Genomic DNA, 17,107 nt, shown 5'->3' with positions numbered 1-17,107 from the left:
GAAGATTCCTCTAGGCAGTGGGGGTGAGGTGGGGGGTGTGGGGATGGGAGGGGAGGGGCAAAGCCCTGAAAAATCCTGAAATGAAAAAATAGTATGGCGGACTGGCATGTTTGCACATTTGAGGAAGTGCAAGTAGATCAGTATGGTGGTAATACAAGGAAGAAAAGAGAAGGGAGATGAGACTGGAGAACGAGAGAGAGGGAAAAAATGTACAATCTTTATGCTATAGTAAAAGATCCTAAATTTTATCCAAGGGGTTATAGAGAGACAAGAAAGGATTTTAAAGCAAGAGACTGACATATTGACGTGTTCATTTTAGAAAGATCATCCTTGGATCTTTGGGTAAGAGAACAGATAAGGAGGTGAGACCAGAAGCAAGGGGCTTCTACCACTTGGGGCTGCAGGAATCACCCAAGGGTAAGATATGGAGAGCAGTGGGATGGAGAGACAGGGCAATGTAAAATGAGTAGGGGCCTGAAACTCTAGAACTTGGTGACTTGATGTACAGGGTGAGGGAGAAGGAGGAAACAAGGATGACAGCAAGATTTCTGAGTTGGGCAAATGGATGAATGAATAGTAGTTCTACTATGAGAGGGAAGATGGGAAGTGAAGCTGGTTTGGGAGCTCACTAGAGAGCTAAAGATTTAGGAATCAATACCATATATATGAAATTAAAGCCACAGTAGTGCTAAAGACATCTAAATCTAAAGCTCTCTGCTAAACTCTAGAACCTCCTATCAAGGTGCTTTCTGGATGTGTCTCCTTCATTATCTCAAAGGCACCTTAAACTCAGAGTAACCTAAAAGGCACACATCATCATTCTCCCAAATCAAGAATATGATTCAGAGAAATCAAAGAAACAGAACCTTTTAAGGAGAATAGGAACGAAAAAATATTCACTAAAAATAGCACAAGGAGGTCTCCAGTGAACACAGCAATGGTAATTTCATTGGCTATGGGCACAGAAGCTGAAATGTAGTGGGCTGAAGAGTGAATGAGTGGTAAGAAAATGAAGACAACATGTATGGACAAATCTTTCAAGAAACTTGACTATTAAGGGGAAGAGTAAGGAGGGATATGGAATTACTAAGGTGGCTTCCAGCCTTGGCCGCACATTGGAATCACCTGGACAATTTTTTAAAATACTGACCCCTAGATCCTACCCTCAGATATTCCCCCATAATTCGTTTGGGATGCAGATTGGGCAATGAGAGTTTTGGAACTTCTGTGTAGCCAAGATTGAGAATGACTGGATTAGAAGAAAGATTGTTTCTTTCAACAGGTGAGAGAAATTTGAGACTATTTTCCTGGTGATAAGGAAAAGGCTATAGTGAAGGACAAAGGTTGAAGATTCAGAAGAGAGTGGGGAACTAATGGAAATAGGTCCCTGAGGTGGTGGAAGAGGATGGGATTCAGAGCAAGAGGAACGGATTAGGATTAAGCCACTCCCATTCTGACATGGTTGCAGTACAGGTAAAATTTTACTTTAGGCAGAGGTGGGGGGGAGATAAATAAGGTGATTACCATGTAATGGCTGTCAACTTTCTTTGCTAGGTAAGTAAGGCTCTCTGCCGAGAATGAGGGGAGAGTTGGTATGGTAGAGAATTAGAGGGGAATAAAAGTGATTTGAAATAGTCCTTGAAAAATGTGTCTTAGATACCAACACTTCCCACCTAGACTATTATAATTACCTCCCACCTGATCTCCAGGGGTTTATTCTGGTCCTCCTTCAAATCTATTGACAGATAATTTTTCTCAAATATAAATGGGATCATGACACTGCCCAATTTACTGCCATTCAATGGTTTCCCTTCACTTTTGGATAACATTTAAAACCTTTCACATGCATTTTAAGACCATTCATGATTTGGTCCTTGCATACTTCTCCAAACTCATCTTCCACTACTCTGGCCCTTACTTCCTATGCTCCAGTCACCTGAGCCCTCTCTAAATTCCTAGAAAGTATGATGCTTTCTAGCTTCAGAGCCTTGGGAGTGTTGTTTTCCTGGGTCTGAAACTCTTCCCCTCAACTCTTCACCTGACCACTCCTACTCAACTCTTTTGAGCCTCATTTGCAAAACCTCTTTCTTAGGAAAGTCTTCCATGACTGCCCAGACTAAGTTATAGTTGCCTGTTACACATTCTCATGGTACTCTATACCGTACCTTCATGCCTTTATCATAGTGGTAAAAACTCATTTGTGGAAGTATGTGTTTAATGTCTACCTCTCCCACAAGTCTATAAACTTCATGAGGTAACTGCATTGGTCCTGTGACTACCACATTCCCAGGACCTCCAATTAATATCTGTTGAATCCTGAATGAACGGGAGAGAGAGGAATGCATAGGAGGACTGCTAGAAAGCACCAACAGAATGGTGGACATTGAACCATAAGTGTATGGTGGTGTCATCTGCAAGATTATAGGATTTTTCTTCACTAGCTGAGATCACCAATCCAGGTCAGAGAATGTAGATAATTAGATTGACCTATAAGTAGGTTTTGACAGGCACAATTTTTTAAAAAAGATAAGAAAACAAGGGAGTTTACCTTGGCTCAGGTAAGGTAAGACTTAAAACTCACTGGGCAGAATTTGTGATTTTTCTCTTTATATAGCCTTAGGCTTACACACTGCCTTGCACACGGCAGCTACTCAGTAGATATTTGCTGAATGAGTTAATTACCACATGTTTAAGACAGCATGTAGGGTATAAGCTGTGAGCCTGCTTTGAAAAAACAGAACATGTAACCATTGTTTGGGTTACTTCAGGGACCACATCTTGCTCAATTTTACTTAACTGTAGCAACTTTAAAGCTAGGTTCCACTAAACTCTGTATTCTAGTTTGTTACTGTTTTTCAAACACTGCCCATCTCATGTTATCTGTTCCTTTTGCCTCTAATTTCTCCCTTCCATGTATTCATCTGGTTATAGTCATTATTCATCATGTAATTTGTTAGAACCTATTTTGTACAGAGTATATCTTCACTTTTTTTTTGGTTACTTGGTTTCTTACAAGTGTTTTACCTTCTTAAAGTCTAATTTAGGAGTGGGGGATGAAATGGGGGAGTCATCTCTCCTTGATTTAACCAAGCTTGAAGTAAAATGTGGATATCTGCAGAGCACCTGCTCTCCTCTGACAAACAGAAAGGGAATCAAACAGAATGGCAGGATTAGAGTAAATTTCACATTTTCCTATCATGAAATCTAATTGATTATTTTCTTTGGAAAGGTCAGAGAATATAACTTTTATTGAGAAACACATTGAAGAATAGAAAATTTTTATGAACTCTAAGTTATAAGCAACTTGACTACTTAAATGGTTTAAACATGTAAGATCATTCGAGGGAGGCTCAAGAGGGAGGTGATATGGGGATATATGTATACTTATAGCTGATTCACTTTGTTGTACAACAGAAACTAACACAACATTGTAAAGCAAGTATATTCCAATAAAGATATTAAAAAAAATTTTTAAATAAACATCATTCAAGAATTGCAGCCTGTAGACTCATCAATTACATCACCACATTTCTTCTGCAATGTCGATAACAAATTGAATCCTTTAAATACCTTTGAGCCCATGTCCTCTCTTTCTTTTGCTATTTCTCTTTTCATCATCTCTTTCTCAAAGGCTCTTTTTTCTTGCTGAGATGCGAGTTCTTTCTCAAGCCGCTCTGTCTGCCTCTCCAGTTCATTCTTCAACTGTTCGCACTGGATTAAAGCCTGCCAGAATAAGACAGAGTGAAATGGGACCTTAGAATTTAGAAGAAATAAGGGGGAAATGAGACAATTAAGCTTTGATTTTATTTAAAATAGTTACAACTCACTGTAAAGTTAAAGTAAAGAATATTTTTATATTTGTTTGTCGACACCACTTACTGATTCATATGTTACATGTATTCAAATTTTACATGTATACAAATGTTGTATTTATTCACGTATTTCAGTTTGCACAATTAAGGCTATATTAACTAATCAACTAAGAAAATTCAGGTAACAAACCTTGATAAGGGCCACAGAGGAGTCTGAATTTTATAAAAGGGGATCAGAAAAACCAAGTGTTCTAGTATTTTCAATTATATATCATGTTTATACTACAAGAAATATATAAGTATCTAATTTAACTGAGTTTTCATCTGGACATGGTTAAAAATTATTTGTACTCTAAATGATAAACAGATCAAAATTTTAAGATGCGATGTGTTTATCATTACATACAGGCATTTATTGTTTAACATTATATAATAACTGAGTTTCCTTAAATATAAGTAAGATAAGATTTGGTTCACTCTCCTTACACACATAACTAAAGTAAAAATTAGGTAATAATCAAGTTTAGATAAGGAAAGGCTCAAAACAGCATTTACTACCTAGTTTTGTAAAATGAGAAGTGTTATATTTCATTTCTGGCAATTTAAAAGTCGATAATTGTCCTTTAGTTTAAATTTCCCACTCTGAATTTCCAGAAGTAAAATTCTCTCTAACTTCCTTTTGGCTATATTTACAATATCGTTATGCATAACACACAATAATAAACTAAATTCAAAATCTCAAGAAAAAAATAAAATTAAGGTGCTTGACATAGAAAATCTGAGTCATACTATGGTGTCTTAGTCTCATCCCAGTGGCTCCTCATAATATCCTCCTCACTCAACCTCTACGTGTTCCCCCGAATTGAGAGAAAGAAACTCAAGTCTCATATGACTTATATACTATGTAATTATAATTTGATAGTCACAGTTGTTGTTAATGGAGATGGAAGCAGTCTCAGTAAAGCACTGTAAGCTCTAGGCATTGCTATGCTTCCCTCTGGTGAAAGCTATAATAAATATAGACAATAAATATCTAGGATATGTGAATTTTCTTCTTTTTATCATGAGAGCATTAAACCCTAATTTCTTTCAAAGTCTTCTGGAAATGTTCTATACTCCTAGGCATAAAAAAATGAGGATAAAATGCAACTGTCCCAGATTAACTGATAAGCAAATAAAATGCCTGAAAAAAGATTCTCCTAGGGAGTTACTCCCAAGTCCAATTCTAGTTGAAAATGTCTGGAAAATAAAATTTTACATTAGATTTTAAAAGAAATGGAAAAGCATAATTTTTCTATAATTTAAACCCTTGGAGCTTGAAATACTATGAATTAGAGATTTTTGCGCTTCAGAACACAATTGCTCTTGTGTAAAATATTTTTTATGAACCTAATAAAAATGTTCATAATGTTCACTGATATATGAATATCATGAAGGGCTAAAATTATTATGGAGTATAAACTAATATATTTAATCAGAAGGTTTTTCATTGAATAAAAACTCAGGAATCAACCTTATTAGGTACAGGAACAGTGGAAGGAACTGCTGAAGATCAGGCTAACATGAAGAGCAACTAAAGAGTCAATTCAAAGAATTCAATCAATTCAAGAACAGGGAACAGTACATGATCCTGACAGGTAAGAGGCCTAATGCTAAGATGATATAAACAAAAAGCACAAGTGAGAAGTTGTAAATCACTTAAACAAAACCGTTGCTGGAGCCTTGGTTTCGTGGATGGCCTTCTATGAGGAGTAGCCACCACTGAGAGGTGATGGTGAGTATGAAAGCAGTAATGAAACACTGAATAAAAATATTAGGTTAAAAACTGGATATTGATCACTCTCGGTTTGTAGCCAATGATTCCATATAAAATAGCTTTCGCTTTTATTTGTTTTGATTTTAATATATATGTCTGGTCACAATGAAGAAAATATTAAGTAACATTTGGAATTAGAAAAGTCATTTAATCTTACAATGGTCCTCATATACAAGATTTGGGTTTACTAAATAAATATTTATACATTCTTTCCATTAAAGCCTTGTCTTTTAATTCTAAGACTCACTCTCCTAGTTTTCAGAATCCCAGATGACTCAGTACTCCCTGATTATACTCCATATAATCATTCAGTAAAGGCCGATAACCGAATCGTCAAAGACTATTGACCAAAAAGTTCGTTTGGGTTTTTCCGTAAGATGTTTGGCCAACCCAATTAACTGATAGATCTTCACAGGTGACCAAGTTAATTTGGGATCTGCGGCTGCCATTTCTCCTAGTAGTTCCCAAGGTCGTGGTTCCTTCCTTTCCCTGAGCACAATCCCTTTCTTGGTGGAAATGGCTGTAGGACTTCGGGAGTTGCGGATTTACACAACCCTCACCCTCCAGTAGACTCAATCTTCAAAGGGCCTTTTCTCTTCTGGGAAATTTATTTGTGGTCATTCTTTGCTGGCCACAGTAACACATTTTTCAAAACATAATTTATTGGACTTGATATTCCCAGTCCTAGTTTTATTAAACCAAAAAGTATGCACTACTATCTTAATGGAGTCAAAACATTTTCCAAAATAAATTTGTACCTAGTCAACTCAATTCTTAAAATAGGGAAACTCTTTAGGAAATATAAAAGTCCTTCCCAAGTGCTAGGGTTAGGTTCCTAGATATCCTTGTGATCAAAGAATTCATGATTATAGGATTAAAGAATTATGAGGAATAATACAGTCCACACTTATGAACATAAACTTAAATATTTATGAAAATGCTTTCATTTTTATGAAATATAGCCCACAAAATAAAAATGATTTTCAACATGTTTTAGGCATTTACTTTAAAAATAATGCACACTAGTGATTATTAATTTATAAACTCGTCCTTACTAGGAACCTATCAGTCAGTCTATCCCTATCTCCCATTTTCAATATATTTATAATTTGTTTTTGTCTTGTGGGAGATAGTGTACATATCAAGAAACATTATATTCTACATTTGTTCTTGCAATCAAATGCTCAAGGCTTTTCTGATTTTCCTTTTACTTCGGGTTTCTAATTCTTGCCTTTCTGATTCCGCTGTAGTCTAAGGAAAACAATAATTTGAATACTTAAAAAGGAAAAAAAAAGTTTGGGGGGACATTTATTCAACCTTCTGGATTGGTATTTTTTTAAAAATTTTTCTTTAGAGGATTATCTCATTATAGATATGCTCATGGGAACATCATGCCAAAGCCAACAATTTCCCTTCCAATAGAGGCAGGCAGGTCTAAGGCCTAGTTAACCTTTTTATCTTGTAGCTTTACCAAAACATCACTGCAAAAACCTCTACTTTTCTACCTTTATTTATTCCCAGGTTAATTTTTTCTTTTAAAATTATTCCCAGTTGTAATGACTTGCAAATTTCAAAGAAAAACAAAAACATTTATTGATCACTTACTGTGTGCCATATACTTTCCCAAATGGCTTACATGGATTAATTTATTTAACTCTCTCACTGAATTTTAAGTGGCTTTTATCACTCTGTTGATAAGAAACTGAGGCTTTGAGACATTAAGTAACTTGCCCAAGAGCACAGACCTAGAAAGTGACAGAATAGGGATTTGATCCAAAGAAGTTACACAACTGAATCCATGCATGGCATTATAATTTTCTCATGTTATAGATTTATTTTCTGATAAAATTCTCAGGTGCTTTCATTGCCACTGTAAAAGTATATATAGTCTGTCCTCCTTATCTGCAGGTTCTGTATTCACAGTTTCTGCATCCAAAGTTTCAACCAGTCACAGACTTCTGTCCTGGAACCAATCCCCCATGGATAAAGAGGGAGGACTGAATATGATATGACATGATATAATACAATATTAATGTAATGTAATGTAATTGCTTCTACTTATTTAGCATGCAATATGCAAAATAGAACACTAGATGGCAACAAATGATAAGGAACTATAAGAAGAAAGTAACCATTTCGTAACTCAGTAATAAAGTAGTTGGTTTTAAAATTAAAATATGTATGCTGTTTTACTTTTTAAACTCAGAAAGCAAAATTCCTAATACTTTTTTTTTTTACATCCTTATTGGAGTATAATTGCTACAATGTTGTGTTAGTTTCTGCTGTACAACAAAGTGAATCAGCTATATGTATACATATATCCCCATATCCCCTCCCTCTTGAGCCTCCCTCCCACCCTTCCTCTCCCACCCGTCTAGGTCGTCACAAAGCACCGAGCTGATCTCCTTGTGCTATGCAGCAGCTTCCCACTAGCCATCCATTTTACATTTGGTAGTGTATATATGTCAATGCTACTCTTTCGCTTCGTCCCAGCTTCCCCTTCCCCCCCGGCGTCCTCAAGTCCATTCTCTACATCTGCGTCTTTATTCCTGTCCTGCTACTAGGTTCATCAGTACCATCCTTCTAGATTCCATATATACACGTTAGCATATGGTATTTGTTTTTCTTTTTCTGACTTACTTCACTCTTTATGACAGACTGTAGGTCCATCCACCTCACTACAAATAATTCAATTTCATTTCTTTTTATGGCTGAGTAATATTCCACTGTATGTATGTGCCACATCTTCTTTATCCATTCATCTGTCAATGGACATTTAGGTTGCTTCCATGCCCTGACTATCGTAAATAGTACTGCAATGAACATTGTGGTACATGACTCTTTTTGAATTATGGTTTTCTCAGGGTATGTGCCCAGTAGTGAGATTGCTGGGTCATATGGTAGTTGTATTTTTAGTTTTTTAAGGAATCTCTATACTGTTCTCCATAGTGGCTGTATCAATTTACATTCCCACCAACAGTGCAGGAGGGTTCTCTTTTCTCCACACCCTCTCCAGCATTTATTGTTTGTAGATTTTTTGATGATGGCCATTCTGACCAGTGTGAGATGATACCTCATTTTGGTTTTGATTTGCATTTCTCTAATAATTAGTGATGTCGAGCATCTTTTCATGTGTTTGTTGACAATCTGTAAATCTTCTTTGGAGAAATGTCTATTTAGGTCTTCTGCCCATTTTTGGATTGGGTTGTTTTTTTGATATTGAGCTGCATGAGCTGCTTGTATATTTCGGAGATTAATCCTTTGTCAGTTGCTTCGTTTGCAAATACTTTCTCCCCTAATATGTTTTAACATACCTTAGAGATAAAAATTACCAGACTTGCACCGCAGTTTGTAAACTGCTTAGAAATCAATCCTTGAATTATTACTAACTCAGTGAAAAATAGATTTACAATACACAATAGCCTTTCTAGTTCTTAACCATTAAGATTTTAAAAGCACTAATTACAAAAATTCATACAAATATTTAAAGCTAATAATTAACTTTACTTCAGTTCAACAACATTTATTGTACAATTAATATGTAAATGGCCATGTGAAGAATACAATGATAGATGTCACAGACTTGGTTTTTAAGGTCTTTTGGTGGAGAGGGCTATGTAAACAGCCACAAAAATTATACACAGCTCACTAGGAATACAGAGAAGGAAGAGATTAATTCAAACAAGAAGGTGCTGGGGAAAACTTCTGGGAAGACTGCCATCTGAGTTGCCCCTCATAGAATAAATAGATACTTCACAGATGGATACAGTGCAGAAAAATACAGCATGAGCAAATTCATGGAAATAGTCAATTGTAGGTCACGTTATAGAAACAGCACAGGTTATATGAAAACTTGTAGTGAAAGATAAGGCTAGAAAAGTTAGAGTGGGACCATATTGTGAAAGATCTGGAAGGTCATGCTAAGGATTTGTCTTTTATTCTACTGCAAGAAGAGAGCTGCCTGAACAGGAAGATTTACAGTTTAGGAAAACTTTGGCAGCAATGTGAAAGATATACTGGAATTGAAAGAGACCTGAGGGAGACCAATTAGAAGGCTATTGCAATAGGCCGCATAAGAATATGAGAAGATTTGAACCAGAGCAGGAGTATAGGAATGGAAGCTGCGGGCATAACTTAGTAGGGGTTTTTGAAGAGATGGTGAGAGTTTGATAACTGATTGGATGTTGAGAGTGAGGAATGGAGAGGACCGAAGATATTTTAAAGTTTCCAAGCCAGGGCTGTTGGTAAGATGATAATACCATTATCTGAAAAAAGATAATAGAGAAAATTGTAGAAGTAAAAGGAGTGATGGACAGTAAGGAGGAGAGAATTTACAATTTGGTGGTGTAGAGTTTCAGATGCTAATGGCATATCATCCATGTAAAGAGGTCTAGTAGCAGCAAGAAATGTAGGTCTGGGGCACAGAGGAGTTCTTAGAGCTAAAGGCACAATGTGGGGGTGGTCAAGTGAGGGGGAGACACAAAGTCCTGGAAATTAGGGCAACATGGCTGGATGGCTAGGAACTGACTGAGGAATGTATGCATTCTAGGCTTGTGGAAAACAAGTTAAAAGACAAGTGGAAGAGTAGACAAGAGCAATGCAAAGAGGACCCACAGAGTGAAACATCAGATTAATCAAGGGGAAATGATGATATGTTATGCTAGTACAGTTAATGTCTTCCTGGAGTTGGGTCAAATGAGGACTGAGATGAAGTCACTGGCTTTAGTAATCAGGAAGTGACTGGTGACCATAATGTGACCAATTCAGTAGCATGAAATCAGACTACAATTTGTTAAAAGCCTGACTGCAATGTGTTCAGAAGTGAATGGAAAGCTACAAAGGTAAAAACAATGGAGAAGGAAGGATGGAAGATACAAGAAAGATGTGATAACAAATGTCTCAATGTCCCTGAAACCCTAGAAGTAGGAGATATCAAGAACTTAGAGAGATTCATCTTGGGAAGTAAGAGGACCAGATAAGCAAGGAAAAAAATGAGAAGACACATTCAAAGGATGAGAAAGTGTTCATGAGGCTCTTGTCAGTTGGTTGTGATCTCAGTAAAGTAGGTTAGCTATTGAGAGTGAGGTGCTAAGAGTGGAGTTGGGAAAGTGAAGAAAGTGGAATTCCTGTCTAGTCTAAAGTACATGTGGTAGGGAGACCTTCAAGAAGGTGGAGGAGTAAGACGTGGAGATCACCTTCCTCCCCACAGATACATCAGAAATACATCCACATGTGGAACAACTCCTAGAGAACACCTATTGAACGCTGGCACAAGATATCAGACTTCCCAAAAGATGCCCTCAGGCGACCTACACGCAGAGGCGGGGCCAAAGCCAAAGCTGAACCCCAGGAGCTGTGCGACCAAAGAAGAGAAAGGGAAATCTTTCCCAGCAGCTTCAGGAGCAGCAGATTAAATCTCCACAATCAACTTGATGTACCGTGCATCTGTGGAATACCTGAATAGGCAATGAATCATCCCAAAATTGAGATGGTGGACTTTGGGAGCAACTGTAGACTTGGGGTTTGTTTTCTGCATCTCATTTGTTTCTGGTTTTATGTTTATCTTAGTTTAGTATTTAGAGTTTATTATCATTGGTAGATTTGTTTATTGATTTGGTTGCTTTCTTCTTCCTTTTTTTATATATATAGATATATGTATTTTTTTCTTTTTCTCTTTTTGTGAGTGTGTATGTATATGCTTCTTTGTGTGATTTTCTCTGTATAGCTTTGCTTTTACCATTTGTCCTAGGGTTCTATCTATCCGTTTTTTGTTTTGTTTTTTTGTACAGTTTTTAGTGCTTGTTATTCATGGATTTGTTTTTAGGTTTGGTTGCTCTCCTCTTTTTTTCTTTTTTATTACTTTAAAATTTTTTATTTTTAATAATTTTTTATTTTAATAATATTATTTTATTTTACTTTCTTCTTTCTTTTTTTCTTTTTTTCTCCCTTTTCTTCTGAGCCATGTGGCTGACAGGGTCTTGGTGCTCCGGCCGGGTGTCAGGCCTGTGCCTCTGAGGTGGGAGAGCTGAGTTCAGGACATTGGTCCACCAGAGAAATCCTGGCTCCATGTAATATCAAACAGCGAAAGCTCTCCCAGAGATCTCCATCTCAAGGCTAAGACCTAGCTCCACTCAACGACCAGCAAGCTACAGTGCTGGACACCCAATGCCAAACAACTAGCAAGACAGGAACACAACCCCATCCATTAGCAGAAAGGCTGCCTAAAATCATAATAACGTCACAGACACCTCAAAACACACCACTGGACGTGGTCCTGCCCAACAGAAAGACAAGATCCAGCCTCATCCACCAGAACACAGGCAATAGTCCCCTCCACCAGGAAGCCTACACAACCCACTGAACCAACCTTAGCCACTGAAGGCAGATACGAAAAACAGCAGGAACTACGAACCTGCAACCTGCAAAAAGGAAACCCCAAACACAGTAAGTTAAGCAGAATGAGAAGACAGAGAAACACACAGCAGATGAAGGAGCAAGGTAAAAACCCACCAGACCAAACAAATGAAAAGGAAATAGGCAGTCTACCTGAAAAAGAATTCAGAGTAATGATAGTAAAGATGATCCAAAATCTTGGCAATAGAATGGAGAAAATACAAGAAACGTTTAACAAGGACCTAGAATAACTAAAGAGCAAAGACACAGTGATGAACAACACAATAAATGAAATTAAAAATTCTCTGGAAAGAATCAATAGCAGAATAACTGAGGCAGAGGAATGGATAAGTGACCTGGAAGATAAAATAGTGGAAAAAACTACTGTAGAGCAGAATAAAGAAAAAAAAAATGAGAAGAATTGAGGACAGTCCTAGAGACCTCTGGGACAACATTAAACACAACAACATTCGAATTATAGGGGTCCCAGAAGAAGAAAAGAAAAAGAAAGGGACTGAGAAAATACTTAAAGAGATTATAGTTGAAAACTTCCCTAATATGGGAAAGGAAATAGTCGATCAAGTCTAGGAAGCTCAGAGAGTCCCATACAGGATAAATCCAAGGAGAAACATGTCAAGACTCATATTAATCAAACTATCAAAAATTAAATACAAAGAAAAAATATTCAAAGCAGCAAGGGAAAGACAACAAATAACATACAAGGGAATCCCCATAAGGTTAACAGCTGATCTTTCAGTAGAAACTCTGCAAGCCAGAAGGGAGTGGCAGGACATATTTAAACTGATGAAAGGGAAAAACCTACAACCAAGATTACTCTACCCAGAAAGGATCTCATTCAGATTCGACAGAGAAATTAAAACCTTTACAGACAAGCAAAAGCTAAGAGAATTCAGCACCACCAAACCAGTTGTACAACAAATCCTAAAGAAACTTCTCTACACAGGAAACACAAGAGAAGGAAAACACCTACAATAACAAACCCAGTACAATTATGAAAATGGTAATAGGAACATACATATAGATAATTACCTTAAATGTAAATGGATTAAATGCTTCAGCCAAAAGACACAGAATGGCTGAATGGATACAAAAACAATACCCATATATATGCTGTCTACAAGAAACCTACTTCAGACCTAGGGACACATACAGACTGAAAGTGAGGGGATGGAAAAAGATATTCCATGCAAATGGAAATCAAAAGAAAGCTGCAGTAGCAATTCTCATATCAGAAAAAATAGACTTTAAAATAAAGACTATTACAAGAGACCAAGAAGGACACTACATAATGATCAAGGGATCAATCCAAGAAGAAGATATAACAATTGTAAATATTTATGCACCCAACATAGGAGCACCTCAATACATAAGGCAAATGCTAACAGCCATATAAGGGGAAATCGACGGTAACACAAGCATAGTAGGGGACTTTAACACGCCACTTTCACCAATGGACAGATCATCCAAAATGAAAATAAATAAGGAAACACAAGCTTCAAATGATACACTAAACAAGATGGACTTAACTGATATTTATGGGACATTCCATCCAAAAACAACAAAATACACTTTCTTCTCAAGTGCTCATGGAATATTCTCCAGGATCGATCATACCTTGGGTCACAAATCAAGTCTTGGTAAATTTAAGAAAACTGAAATCATATCAACTATCTCTTCTGACCACAATGCTATGAGAGTAGATATCAATTACAGGAAAAAAAACTGTAAAAATATACAAACACATGGAGGTTAAACAATACACTACTAAATAACCAACAGATCAGTGAAGAAATCAAAGAGGAAATCAAAAAATACTTAGAAACAAATGACAATGAAAACACGATGACCCAAAACCTATGGGATGCAGCAAAAGCAGTTCTAAGAGGGAAGTTTATAGCAATACAATCCAACCTCAAGAAACAAGAAACATCTCAAATAAACCACCTAACCTTACACCTAAGGCAATTAGAGAAAGAAGAACAAAAACACCCCAAAGTTAGCAGAAGGAAAGAAATCATAAAGATCAGATCAGAAATAAATGAAAAAGAAATGAAGGAAACAATAGCAAAGATCAATAAAACTAAAAGCTGGTTCTTTGAGAAGATAACCAAAATTGATAAACCATTAGCCAGACTCATCAAGAAAAAAAGGGAAAAGACTCAAATCAATAGAATTAGACATGAAAAAGGAGAAGTAACAACTGACACTGCAGAAAAACAAAGGATCATGAGAGATTACCACAATCAACTATATGCCAATAAAATGGACAACCTGGAAGAAATGGACAAATTCTTAGAAAAGCACAACTTTCTGAGACTGAACCAGGAAGAAATAGAAAATATAAACAGACCAATCACAAGCACTGAAATTGAGACTGTGATTAAAAATCTTCCAACAAACAAAAGCCCAGGACCAGATGGCTTTACAGGCGAATTCTATCAAACATTTAGACAACAGCTAACACCTATCTTTCCCAAACTCTTCCAAAATATAGCAGAGGGAGGAATACTCCCAAACTCATTCTACGAGGCCACCATCACCTTGATACCAAAACCAGACAAAGATGTCACAAAGAAAGAAAACTACAGGCCAATATCACTGATGAACATAGACCCTCAACAAAATACTAGCAAACAGAATTCAACAGCACATTAAAAGGATCATACACCATGATCAAGTGGGGTTTATCCCAGGAATGCAAGGGTTCTTCAATATACGCAAATCAATCAATGTGATACTAGCAAATTGAAGGAGAAAAACCATATGAACATTTCAGTAGATGCAGAGAAAGCTTTTGACAAAATTCAACACCCATTTATGATAAAAACCCTCCAGAAAGTAGGCACAGAGGGAACTTACCTCAACATAATAAAGGTCATATATGACAAACCCACAGCCAACGTCGCTCTCAATGGTGAAAAACTGAAACCATTTCCACTAAGATCAGGAACAATACAAGGCTGTCCACTCTCACCACTGTTATCGAACATAGCTTGGCAAGTTTTAGCCACAGCAATCAGAGAAGAAAAAGAAATAAAAGGAATCCAAATCGGAAAACAAGAAGTAAAGCTGTCACTGCTTGCAGATGACATGATACTATACACAGAGAATCCTAAAGATGCCACCAGAAAACTACTAGAGCTAATCAATGAATTTGGTAAAGTAGCAGCATACAAAATTAATGCACAGAAATCTCTTGCATTCCTATACACTAATGATGAAAAATCTGAAAGAGAAATTAAGGAAACACTCCCATTCACCACTGCAACAAGAAGAATAAAATAGCTAGAAATAAACCTACCTAAGGAGACAGAAGACCTGCATGCAGAAAACTATAAGATACTGATAAAAGAAATCAAAGATGATACAAACAGATGGAGAGATATACCATGTTCTTGGATTGGAGGAATCAACATTGTCAAAATGAGTATACTACCCAAAGCAATCTACAGATTCAGTGCAATCCCTATCAAATTACCAATGGCATTTTTCACAGAAGTATAACAAAAAATTTCACAATTTGTATGGAAACACAAAAGACCCTGAATAGCCAAAGCAATCTTGAGAAAGAAAAACGGAGCTGGAAGAATCAGGCTGACTTCAGGCTATACTACAAAGCTACAGTAATCAAGACAGTATGGTACTGGCACAGAAACAGAAATAGAGATCAATGGAACAGGATAGAAAGCCCAGAGATAAACCCATGCACATATGGTCACCTTATTTTTGATAAAGGAGGCAAGAATGAACAATGGAGAAAAGACAGCTTCTTCAATAAGCGGTGCTGGGAGAACTGGACAGCTACATGTAAATGAATGAAATTAGAACACTCTAACACCATACACAAAAATAAACTCAAAATGGATTAAAGACCTAAATGTAAGGCCAGACACCATAAAACTCTTAGAGGAAAACATAGGCAGAACACTCTATGACATAAATCACAGCAAGGTCCTTTTGACCCACCTCCTAGAGTAATGGAAATAAAAATAAACATACACAAATGGGACCTAATGAAACTTAAAAGCTTTTGCACAGCAGAGGAAACCATAAACAAGACGAAAAGACAACGCTCAGAATGAGAGAAAATATTTGCAAATGAAGCAACTGACAGAGGATTAATCTCCAAAATTTACAAGCAGCTCATGCAGCTCAATATCAAAACAACAAACAACCCAATCCAAAAATGGGCAGAAGACCTAAATAGGCATTTCTCCAAAGAAGATATACAGATAACCAACAAACACATGAAAGGATGCTCAACATCACTAATCATTAGAGAAATGGAAATCAAGACTACAATGAGGTATCACCTCACACTGGTCAGAATGGCCATCATCAAAAAATCTACAAACAATAAATGCTGGAGAGGGTGTGGAGAAAAGGGAACCCTCTTGCACTGTTGGTGGGAATGTAAATTGATACAGCCACTATGGAGAGCAGTATGGAGGTTCCTTTAAAAACTAAAAATAGAACTACCACATGACCCAGCAATCCCGCTACTGGTCATATACCCTGAGAAAACCATAATTCAAAAAGAGTCATGTACCACAATGTTCATTGCAGCTCTATTTACAATAGCCAGGACATGGAAGCAACCTAAGTGTCCATCTACAGATGAATGGATAAAGAAGATGTGGCACATATATACAATGGAATATTACTCAGCCATAAAAAGAAACGAAATTGAATTATTTGTAGTGAGGTGGATGGACGGAGAGTCTGTCATACAGCGTGAAGTAAGTCAGAAAGAGAAAAACAAATACCGTATGCTAACACATATATATGGAATCTAAAAAAAAAAAAAAAAAAAAAGGTTCTGAAGAACCTAGGGGCAGGACAGGAATAAAGACACAGACATAGAGAATGGACTTGAGGACATGGGGAGGGGGAAGGGTAAACTGGGACGAAGTGAGAGAGTGGCATGGACATATATACACTACCAAATGTAAAACAGATAGCTAGTGGAAAGCAGTCGCATAGCACAGGGAGATCAGCTCAGTGCTTTGTGACCACCTAGAGGGGTGGGATAGGGAGGGTGGTAGGGAGACACAAGAGGGAGGAG

At 36.9% G+C, this 17,107-nt stretch overlaps 1 protein-coding gene across 7 annotated transcripts in view; it reads right to left on the bottom strand.

Annotated features, from left to right (window-relative positions):
- SDCCAG8 (SHH signaling and ciliogenesis regulator SDCCAG8) overlaps positions 1–17,107 on the bottom strand; it is a 273,925-nt gene that overhangs the window by 174,514 nt on the left and 82,304 nt on the right. For all 7 annotated transcript variants that reach the window (XM_059940830.1, XM_059940820.1, XM_059940851.1 and 4 more), the window contains one exon: positions 3,571–3,723. In XM_059940830.1, coding sequence (XP_059796813.1) covers positions 3,571–3,723 — 153 coding nt within the window. The remainder of the gene's footprint in view (positions 1–3,570; positions 3,724–17,107) is intronic.

Source organism: Balaenoptera ricei, chromosome 1, assembly GCF_028023285.1.
Source record: "Balaenoptera ricei isolate mBalRic1 chromosome 1, mBalRic1.hap2, whole genome shotgun sequence".
NCBI lineage: Eukaryota > Metazoa > Chordata > Mammalia > Artiodactyla > Balaenopteridae > Balaenoptera > Balaenoptera ricei.
The sequence above is the reverse complement of the archived record's forward strand: the minus strand, read 5'-3'. Positions and strand labels throughout refer to the sequence as shown.